The sequence below is a fragment of the Mandrillus leucophaeus genome, unplaced genomic scaffold (assembly GCF_000951045.1).
Source record: "Mandrillus leucophaeus isolate KB7577 unplaced genomic scaffold, Mleu.le_1.0 Scaffold74, whole genome shotgun sequence".
Taxonomy (NCBI): Eukaryota; Metazoa; Chordata; class Mammalia; order Primates; family Cercopithecidae; genus Mandrillus; species Mandrillus leucophaeus.
In genome coordinates this window covers 3,109,178-3,119,373 of record NW_012108030.1, presented here as the reverse complement: position 1 = coordinate 3,119,373, position 10,196 = coordinate 3,109,178, and the positions used below count along the sequence as shown (strand labels likewise).

The 10,196-nt window shown below is 60.7% G+C and overlaps 3 protein-coding genes across 7 annotated transcripts in view; all 3 read left to right on the top strand.

The window, feature by feature from the left end:
* PRMT1 (protein arginine methyltransferase 1) overlaps window positions 1–5,194 on the top strand; it is a 12,306-nt gene extending 7,112 nt beyond the window's left edge. For 4 of the 5 annotated variants that reach the window (XM_011966015.1, XM_011966014.1, XM_011966017.1 and 1 more), the window contains 6 exons: window positions 320–462; window positions 1,138–1,225; window positions 1,306–1,421; window positions 2,889–3,039; window positions 3,395–3,516; window positions 4,909–5,194. In XM_011966015.1, coding sequence (XP_011821405.1) covers window positions 320–462; window positions 1,138–1,225; window positions 1,306–1,421; window positions 2,889–3,039; window positions 3,395–3,516; window positions 4,909–4,992 — 704 coding nt within the window. In that variant the 3' untranslated portion in view covers window positions 4,993–5,194. The remainder of the gene's footprint in view (window positions 1–319; window positions 463–1,137; window positions 1,226–1,305; window positions 1,422–2,888; window positions 3,040–3,394; window positions 3,517–4,908) is intronic. The other variant, XM_011966019.1, reaches the window with a different exon arrangement.
* Window positions 5,195–5,552: 358 nt separating this feature from the next.
* ADM5 (adrenomedullin 5 (putative)) lies at window positions 5,553–7,437 on the top strand. The gene is given in 4 exon segments (XM_011966020.1): window positions 5,553–6,749; window positions 6,752–6,767; window positions 6,963–7,059; window positions 7,062–7,437. Coding segments are annotated over 4 exon segments (501 nt in total). The 5' UTR covers window positions 5,553–6,652; the 3' UTR covers window positions 7,353–7,437.
* A 534-nt stretch (window positions 7,438–7,971) lies between these two features.
* The window catches only part of CPT1C (carnitine palmitoyltransferase 1C), a 36,422-nt gene continuing 34,197 nt past the window's right edge, over window positions 7,972–10,196 (top strand). The window contains exons 1-3 of the mRNA XM_011966070.1: window positions 7,972–8,202; window positions 8,695–8,763; window positions 9,065–9,219. Of these exons, the coding sequence (XP_011821460.1) occupies window positions 9,079–9,219 (141 nt within the window). The 5' untranslated portion in view covers window positions 7,972–8,202; window positions 8,695–8,763; window positions 9,065–9,078. The remainder of the gene's footprint in view (window positions 8,203–8,694; window positions 8,764–9,064; window positions 9,220–10,196) is intronic.

Sequence of the window (10,196 nt, the reverse complement as noted above, 5' to 3'; positions counted from 1 at the left end):
CCTGGGAGGCGGAGCTTGCAGTGAGCCGAGATCGCGCCACTGCACTCCAGCCTGGGCAACAGAGCGAGACTCCGTCTCAAAAAACACAAAAATAAAAAAATCATTACATTGCCTGATACCCAGTTCACATAAAATTTCTGCTCCTGCCTCAAAAATGTCCAGAGCCATGTATGAATTTTAAAACAGTTAAGAGGGTTCATGGCTTCTGCTCACCGAGTTCTCTGAACTGAGTGGGGTCCCCAGGCTGTGGCCCCCGGGGGAGGGGAGGTGAGGGGCAAGCCTCCTGGGGGCTGACGTGGCCGCCTTTGTCCGCCCGCAGTGGTGACCATCATCAAGGGGAAGGTGGAGGAGGTAGAGCTCCCGGTGGAGAAGGTGGACATCATCATCAGCGAGTGGATGGGCTACTGCCTCTTCTACGAGTCCATGCTCAACACCGTGCTCTACGCCCGGGACAAGTGGCTGGTGAGGCCCCAGCGGACGGCTGCAGCTCGCGTGGGCTGGGGGCCAAAAGCACTCAATGTTTCCCACAGACGGGACTTACTATGGGGGTGTGGCTGCAAGGTGTTAGAAGGCCACAGCCCGAACCAGGTGTGACAGACCCTGGTGGGAGATGGTGCAATGTGGGGGGGTTTGTAGGAACAGGAAAACTGTAGCAGGGCACTAGCCCAGGTGCTCCGGCCCCAGCAGGCCTCCCCGGGAGAGGTGAGGTGACCGAGAGCTGGATGAAGATGTGGAGGGGTGGCCAGGGCAGGTGTTCCCTTGCTGCATGTGGAGCAGCAGGGAGGCCCATGTGGAAGGAGGGTCTAGAAGGGCAGCAGGAGGAGCAGTGGAGGTAAGGGGTGACAGGGCATGTGCAGATTTTGTGGGGCCTCATGGGACCCCGCGCGACTTTGCTTTTCCTCTCAGAGCAGCCAGGGAGGGTCTGAGGATCCCCAGAACCTCGAGGGGCAGGAGCTGACTGAGGTGCCCCTGGGTGCCCTCTGGCGGCCGTGTGGGAAATAGACCAGGGGGTGAGGGGTGAGTGCCGCTGCGACATGAGGGTGGCTCAGACCAGGGCAGAAGGTCACATCTCGGGGGCAAGAGTCAGGGCAGCGTTGCCAGGCCCCACCCTTCATGCCTCGCCCTGCCCCTCTGCAGGCGCCCGATGGCCTCATCTTCCCAGACCGGGCCACGCTGTATGTGACGGCCATCGAGGACCGGCAGTACAAAGACTACAAGATCCACTGTGAGCGTGGCCCGGGAGCGGGCGGGCGGGGCCCCGGGTGGGCTACCGCGGGCTCACCCCCTCCCTGCCTGCCTCCCCAGGGTGGGAGAACGTGTATGGCTTCGACATGTCTTGCATCAAAGATGTGGCCATCAAGGAGCCCCTAGTGGATGTGGTGGACCCCAAACAGCTGGTCACCAACGCCTGCCTCATAAAGGTGAGGCCGGGGGTGGGCATGGCCAGGTGCCCCCTGGGTTGAAACCAAAGAGAGGCCATCACCTGGCCCTGGCATGGGACTTTGGGGCCCAGAGTGTTGGCCTGAGGTCTCAGAGCCTGACCTGCCAGCCAGAGGTGGTGCTAGAGGCCCAGGAAAGACATTTCATCCTTTAAACATCTTTGTGAGCGCTGCCGTGTGAGAACCACGCTTGGCACTTGGTGTCCGGCAGAGGACACACCCGCAGCTGGTAGCTAAAGCCCACAGCCCGTACACGGGAAGGCAGGACCCGGGGCGATGAGCGGGTGCACACGCTGCAGAAGAGCAGGGGGCCAGGCTGGGATCCGAGATGTGCCTGTGGTTGCAGCTACTCAGGAGGCTGAGGCGGGAGGATCTCTTGGGCCTGGGAGTTCAAGGCTGCAGTGAGCTGTGATCACATCCCTGCACTCCAGCCTTGGTGACAGTGTTTTGTTTTGTTTTTAACTTTTTTTAACTTCTGAGACCCTGTTTATTTATTTCTTTTTTTTTTCTTTTTTTTTTGAGACGGAGTCTTGCTCTGTCGCCCAGGCTGGGGTGCAGTGGCCGGATCTCAGCTCACTGCAAGCTCCGCCTCCCGGGTTTGCGCCATTCTCCTGCCTCAGCCTCCCGAGTAGCTGGGACTACAGGCGCCGGCCAACCTGCCCGGCTAGTTTTTTTTTTTTTTTTTTTTTGCATTTTTTAGTAGAGACGGGGTTTCACTGTGTTAGCCAGGATGGTCTCGATCTCCTGACCTTGTGATCCGCCCGTCTCGGCCTCCCAAAGTGCTGGGATTACAGGCTTGAGCCACCGCGCCCGGCCGACCCTGTTTAAAAAAAAAAAATACGGCAACGAGTATTTGTTGAGCTGGGATGTGTGAGCCGGGTGAAGCTGGGTGGTTGGCCGGGGGTTCCTGTGGGAAGGAGGAAGCTGTTGAGTGGGAATGGAGAGGAGACTGGAGGGGCAGGGACCCCACCCAGGCCACCCTCCTGAGAACCAGCGAAACTGGTGCAGGGTTTTCGGTTGGTGTTTGGATTGCCGTTTGAAGCCATCATGCTGGTGGACTTGTGAAGGGTTGGGGAGGGGGGAGCGCGGAGAGGGGGCAGCGTGGAGAGGGGGCAGCGCGGAGAGGGGGGAGCAGGGTGCCTGCATTCCAGGAGGTCTGGCCAGGTGGGGTCGGGGCGGGGTGGGCTCTGGACAGAGTTAGGGTGGCGGCGCCCGGTTTGGGTGCGGGAGAGAAGGGAGCAAAGAATCTGGGCTCAAACTGAGGCGGTTTATTGGGAGCCGGACAGGCAGGATGAGGAGTGAATGAGGAGCTGAGGCTGGGTGCCAGTAAGGGAGGGCCAGCGGGAAGGGGACAATGAGGTCACAGGCCCTCTGGGAGCTTGAGGGAGGGAGGAGGGGATGAAGCGAGGTGGGGACACAGCCCGGAGCTCACCCTCTCCTGTCCTGCAGGAGGTGGACATCTACACCGTCAAGGTGGAAGACCTGACGTTCACCTCCCCATTCTGCCTGCAAGTGAAGCGGAATGACTACGTGCACGCCCTGGTGGCCTACTTCAACATCGAGTTCACGCGCTGCCACAAGAGGACGGGCTTCTCCACCAGTGAGGCGGGGCCCGCAGGGCGGGGGGCTGTTCCTGAGCCAGGGCCGAGGGGCACCCACATGGTGGAGGGGGTGACAGAAACGGGCAGAGGGAGCCATGGGGACATGTGTGTTCCAGTGTGAGCTCTGCCATGTAGCAGTCACGTGGCCTTGGGCAAGTGACCTGAGTGTGCAGTGCCTCAGTTTCCTCATCCACAAAAGCCTGACACGGTCCCTGTCTCCAAAGCTGAATGACAGGGAGGTGACTCACGGACAGCAGTCCCGTCAGCTGTCGGGGGTGGGCATTCCAACAGAGGGAACACAAGACTGGGGCCGGGGCAGCAGGCCAAGGCCAGCTGACCCGCCCGCGCCCCCAGGCCCTGAGTCGCCGTACACGCACTGGAAGCAGACGGTGTTCTACATGGAGGACTACCTGACCGTGAAGACGGGCGAGGAGATCTTCGGCACCATCGGCATGCGGCCCAATGCCAAGAACAACGTGAGGCTCTGGGCAGCTGGGCAGGAGGGCGGCAGCCGGGGTGGGGAGCATGGATAGGGGCAGTGGTGGGGGGGAATGGTGGCAGCGTAGGGGATGGGGGTAGCTGGGGCGAGTGTCTCTGCCTGTTCCCGGGTCCCTGAGCCCCTCAGCCCCACGCCTGTCTACACAGCAGATTTCTTAGCATTTACTGGAAGATGGGCCTAGGGACCCAGGCCAAAGCCCTGTCCTCCTGGTGCTTCCAGTCTACACAAGGGGATCAGTGACATGGTGATGCTAGTGGGAGGTGACCTCTGTCAGGCTGGGAGCAGAGCAGACAGGTGTTGGCGTGGGTGAGCTCCAGGGCAAGAGGCGGCCCCGGTAGAGCGCACAGGGTTTGCTAGCCCAGGTGGGAGGCATGAGAGGAGGAGAAAGGCAGCTTTTTGTTTTCCACTCCCCCTTTTTCCTCCTGAGCACCTGGTAGGAGCTGCCATCACCTGAGATCAGGGGGTTTCCAGGGGAGCTGGGGGGGCTTCTGGGAGAGAGGGTCTGGGCAGAGAGGTCCAGTGTGGCGGGTTTGAGCAGGCAGGAGGATGGAAGGCTGGGAGCCTGGAGTCACCGGGAGTGGTGTGGGCTGGAAGAGTGGGTCCCGGCCCATGGGTGCGAGGGTGGGTGGCACTCAGGGCAGTCATGGAATGTGGGCCCCGGGACGCCCTCGAGTCCGTGACAGCAGCAGTTGTCAGCTGGGCAGTTTCAGTGCCCCCCACCCCCGACAGAGGACGTTGGTCACCATCTGTGGAAACGTTTGTGGTTGTCACTCTGGAGAAGGGGTGCTCCTGGCATCTGGTATGTAGGGGCCAGGGGCTGGTAAACGTCCTACAACCACAGGACCACCCCCTGCAAAGACTCCTGTAGCCCCTGGGGCCATGGCGCTAGCTGGGAAACAGATACTGGAGAGGGAGGAGGAGTCCTTGGGGCTGTTGGCAACTTGATCCCCTCTTCATGTGCTGGAGGGTGTGGGGGGTCTTCAGGAAGCCTGGGAGGAGAAGCGGAGACAGAGGCTGGGCCGCTGCGTTTCCCTGGAGCGTTCGCCTGAGCAGAAGCGGGCTTGGGAGAGGTTTTCTGTTTTATGAAAGAAGCAATCACTGCGTTGCTGATGGGGAACGTCTTGATGGAGAAATCCAAGGGCAAGGGATAGCAGCCAGGCTCTGCTCCTGAGTGAACCTAGTGGGCTTGAGGGTGTCCACGTGGCGCTGTCCCTTGACAGAGTCAGGGCAGCTGCTAGGGTGGGACCAGCAGTTGGGGTCTGCAGTGTGGAGATGGGCAGGAAGCTGGAGCCCAGCGCATGGCCTGCCTGCACCCCCCTGCCACCACCTTTTGGTGGGTTCCGCCCTCATGCCCGCCCTCTCCCCACAGCGGGACCTGGACTTCACCATCGACCTGGACTTCAAGGGCCAGCTGTGCGAGCTGTCCTGCTCCACTGACTACCGGATGCGCTGAGGCCCGGCTCTCCCGCCCTGCACGGGCCCAGGGGCTGAGCGTTCCTAGGCGGTTTCGGGGCTCCCCCTTCCTCTCCCTTCTTCCCACAGAAGGGGGTTTTAGGGGCCTGGGCTGGGGGGATGGGGAGGGCACATCGTGACTGTGTTTTTCATAACTTATGTTTTTATATGGTTGCATTTACGCCAATAAATCCTCAGCTGGGGTCTGGTTCCATTTCCTGGGGGCAAAGGAGGTTTGGGGTTCCCTTCGCAGGTGCTGAGGTGCCAGCCTGAGCAGTGGGGGGACCGGCCTTGGAGCCTGCTGGTGGCTGCCATTCTGTGGATCTGCATCTCCCCTTCCTTAGTTCCTTCTCAGGCTCCCTCCCCTCCACGGCTCTCTCTCAGGGTCCCTCCCCTCCACGGCTCTCTCTCAGGGTCCCTCCCCTCCTCGGCTCTCTCAGGCTCCCTCCCCCCCACGGCTCTCTCTCAGGCTCCCTCCCCTCCTCGGCTGTCTCAGGCTGCCTCCCCTCCATGGCTCTCTCTCAGGCTCCCTCCCCTCCACGGTTCTCTCTCAGGGTCTTTGTCCCACTCTTCATCCCTTCCTGGGTCTGCGCCCCTCCCCTCTGCGGTGCCCCTGTGTCCTCCTGCCTGGTAGGGGATGGGGTTGGCGTTCCAGCACAGCCAGCCCTCAAGTTTCCCAGAACAGTCTCCCCACCTTCCCCCAACACTCACATTGTACCTCTCTGGCTGTTTTTTCCTGTTTGGGTCCCTCCAAGGCCCAACTGTGCCCAGTCCTCTGCAGCCGGGGACACTGAGTGGGTTGGGGGTGTATGTTGGGGAGGATAGAATTTCTTGTGGGGGTGTGGCCCTGCTTCCTCCCCTAGCATGGCTTGGGGCTTAGGGCTGGGGACTTGCCCTCCATGGAGGTCAGTGGGAGTTGCAGCTCAAAGGTGGCAGGGCCTACCCATCTTACAGAGGCGAAGACGAGGCCCCTCTGCCTCTGCTGCAGCCATGGAGTCTGCACCCACCCTTCCACCCTCAGAGCCTGGCCATGGGGTCCTGGGTCCCCACAACACTGTGCACTGGACCTCCACATTGACACAGCCCTGGCTACACCTGCTTCAGTGCATCTGGAGCCCTCACTGGCGGGTGTCTGACACCTTGGCCTTGTTTTCTAACGGAGGGGCGTTTCTTTGTGTGTTTGTCGTCTCCCTCGCTCCACACCCTCCAGGGGGCCGCATGCGCACTCGTCCTGCATTGCCTGGCCCCCCCGAGGTTCCAGGGTCTCTAAACAGCTTCCCGACGACTACGGGGTGAGGGTGAGGTCACATCTACAACCGGAGCCAGCGCTTCCCTGCCTCCACTCCTTTTCGTGGAATCCCGCTGCTTAGCTCTACCTGTGGGTGTCATCGGCCCCGCCCCATTTCCCCATGCTTTAAGGTGGGCGAGTCTCCACAGACCTCCCAGGGGGATAGACAGCGCTGGTGTGACCTGCACCCCCAGTGAGGGCTCTGGAGCCGCGGTGCGTGAAGCTGGGACCCGGGTTCGAATCCTGCCCCTCTGGTGTGGTGCGGCCTTTTCCCACAGACTTTTGGCCTCAGTGTTCCCCGCCTGGGAAGTGGGGACTGGCCCTGGCTCCTGGCTCCAGAGCCGCACCCAGAGGCGATCAGCCTGGCGCCGGAATGGGGTCGTGTGGCTGCAACTCCAGGCCACGGATCCTGACCCGCCCTGCCCACATCCTCATCCTGCTGTTGCTCCTCGCCTTCTCCGCCCAGGGGACCCGGATACTGCAGCCAGGTGAGAAACCTCGGTGGCAGCAGGGACGGGGCGGGAAGGAGACCGTAAAGGGCGCGCGCCCCCTCCCGGCCGCGGAACGGCCGGGTGATCTGTAAGCGCTCTCCGCTGGTCTTGGAGTGCTTGGGTGCCCACCTCCATCACGCCCCATTTCTCAATTCGGTTTGAACCCGGTTTTCTCCCACGCTCCCTCTCCAGGCGAGGCCAGCACCAGGTCCCCCAGCACCGCGGGCACGTCTGTTACCTGGGCTTATGCCGGACCCACCGCCTGGCGGAGATCATACAATGGATTCGCTCTGCCTCCACCAAGGAGCCCTCAGGGAAGGCCAGCCGCGAGCCCCAGGACCCCTACAGCTATGGGCGCCGCCAGTGGCGCGAGGCGGAAGCCCGGCTCGGTTCCCAGGACTCCGGCCTGCAGCGAGGGGGCCAGCGCAGTGTCCAGCTCGCTGGGTGACCTCCGGCACGGCTCGTCCCCTCCTCGGCTTCAGTTTGCCTATCCGTATATTGGAGCTTCTACCCCACGTGTCTTCTCCCCTAACTCCAGCCCCTGAAACCGTCTTCCCCAGTCCCTCCCCGGGCTGTGACTAGGTTGGACCCAGGAGCACAAGGGACCAGGCTGGAGGAAGAACACTGACGCCCAAAGCCGAATAAACGAGAGTTCCGTGTTTCAGTCTCTGCTTCCCTGTACCTATTTCGACCTCTCAGTCGGGGCTGGGTCTCTAATACACCCTTCTCCGTTATCCATGCTGCTTCTCCCTCACGGAAGTCCCACTGTCTACCTTGAATCCAACCCGCTGTAGCGCCTCCTTCTTGCCAACTCAATCCATGCACCTTCCGTGGGTGGTTTTGGTGGGCCCTCGTTACCGCCAAACATCCCTCCTCCCTCCCTGGCGTGAAAGGGCTGAGATTTGCTCCGGCACCCTACGCGCCTGACGTTACAATGCACTTAGGGGTGGGCTGTGGCCTCCCAGCTGAGCCTTGTTCCTCGAAGAGACAGGAGATTAAGAGACAATGGGCCGAGTGAGGAGCCCAGAAACCCGAGTTCGGAACAGCTGCGCAGAATGCGAGCGGCCAAATGGTGGAGAATCTGGCCGGGTAAAAGGAGACAGAGGACTGGGGATCGAACGGATGGAGGGGATTGGACGCCGTGGCTCTAAGGGGGCGGGGATAGAACGCGGGGATTGGAAGGAGGCGGGGATAAAACCCGGGACCTGAATACCCGGCTAGGGACACTAGAGACAGGAATCGGGGTTTCTGGGTGACGGTGATCTGGGAGTGGGCAGGACTCCAAAGGCCCGTCGACCCGGTGGTGGACTCCTTGCACTGGGATTGGACATACGCAAGCGGGAGATTTGGGGCCGGCGCTCAAAATCCGGGGGCGGGGGTGGACTCGGGTTTGGACCCCAGGATCCGATCAGCGGACCCCTGATTCAACGTGGTAAGTATTGGACCCCAGGGGCTCGGCCTCCTGAGGGGGCTGGAGTCCTGTGTCTAGGGTTGGGCGTGCAAGCCTCTCCATCACTTGTCCTCGACGCTCGCCTCCGCTCACAGTCTCAGCATCCCAGGCTGCGAGGCATGCGCAGTGGGTGCTTCCTTCCCCATCCTCTCCAGCCCGGGCAGGGGGAGGGGACGCTGGGCCACCTCAGAGCAGATGAATTTATAGACACCACCCCCCTTGCCTTGGCATGAGAAGCGGAAATGGGGTGGACAGCGTCAATATCTAATAGGTGTTTGTTTCATATGGGTCTAAAACTAATGTTTTTCTCAAGACCCCGCAACTCAGCCTGGACCAGTTTCCCTCCTCCACCTACCCCCGAATCTTCAGAGTCCTGTATTAGGGGGGAGGGCACTGCCCCCGCACCATGTTCTTGGCAGAGCAGGTAAAGGGGTTAACGCGAGCTATCCCTCTGGCCTCTCTACGCGTTCCCAGAGGCCCCGAATTGACGTCCTTCCCTCAAAACCTCCGGGTCTACAAACCAGGACCCGCAAGACCCCTCAGGTGCTTAGAGAAGGATGAGCTAGTCCTGGGTCAGCGCAAAGAGGCAGCTGGAGGCGTGGGATCCCTGGTCTGAGGGAGGAGGGGCTGGGGCCTGGGCTTCTGGGTCTGAGGGAGGAGGGGCTGGGGGCCTGGACTCCTGGATCTGAGGGAGGAAGGGCTGGGCCTGGACTCCTGGATCTGAGGGAGGAGGGGCTGGGGCCTGCACTCCTGGGTATGAAGGAGGAGGGGCTGGGAGCCTGGACTCCTGAGTCTGAGGGAGGAGGGGCTGGGGCCCTGAAGAGTGACTCTGCCCGACTCCCAGGGCTCCAGCGTGACATGGCTGAAGCGCACCAGGCCGTGGGCTTCCGAACGTCGCTGACCTCGGACGGGGCTGAAGTGGAACTCAGTGCCCCTGTGCTGCAGGAGATCTACCTCTCTGGCCTGCGCTCCTGGAAAAGGCATCTCTCACGTTTCTGGGTGAGGAGTGCTGCTGGTTGGTTTCCTTCCGGGGATCCAGGTTTCTGTTTCCTGGATGTCTGAGGCTCACTTCCGGCATTTCAGTTGGTCCGTTTCTGGGAGCCTATCACCACTTTTTCCGGGAATTTCGATGTCTGCTCCCGGGACCCCTTTAGTTATTTCTCCCTGGCTCACTTCCGGGATCCACAGCCTCACCTGCTGTGAACTTCTGTTCACTTCTTTCACCCAAGAGGGGAACTGGGCCCCCCAAAAACTACCCACTTTCAGTTACTAGAACTCCATATCCTTACCTTATGGTGAAATTCTCATTTCTCCCTTTCATCTCCAGCTTCTTTTGCTGTTGTTGTTGTTGTTTTTGAGACAGAGTCTCACTCTGTCACCCAGGCTGGAGTGCAGTGGCACAATCTTGGCTCACTGCAACCTCCACCTCCTGGGTTCAAACAGTTTCCTGCCTCAGCCTCACGAGTAGCTGGGATTACAGGCACCCACCACCACGCCCGGCTAATTTTTGTATTTTTAGTAGAGATGGGGTTTCACCATGTTGGCCAGGCAGGTCTTGAACTCGCGACCTTGTGATCCACCCACCTCGGCCTCCCAAAGTGTTGGCCAGGCTGGTCTTGAACTCCTGACCTCAGGTGATCCGCCTGCCTCGGCCTCCAAAGTGCTGGGATTACAGGTGTGAGCCACTGTGCCCAGCCTGTTTTTTTCTGAAACAAAGTCTCGCTGTGTCACCCAGGCTGGAGTGCAGTGGCACAATCTCTCCCAGCTCACTGCAACCTCTGCCTCTTGGGTTCAAGCGATTCTCCTGCCTCAGCCCCCTGGGGTAGATGGGATTGCAGGTGCCCGTCACCATGCCCAGCTAATTTTTGTACTTTTAGTAGAGAAGGGGTTTCACCATGTTGGCCAGGCTTGTCTTGAACTCCTGACCTCAGGTGATCTGCCCACCTCGGCCTCCCAAAGTGCTGGGATCATCTCCA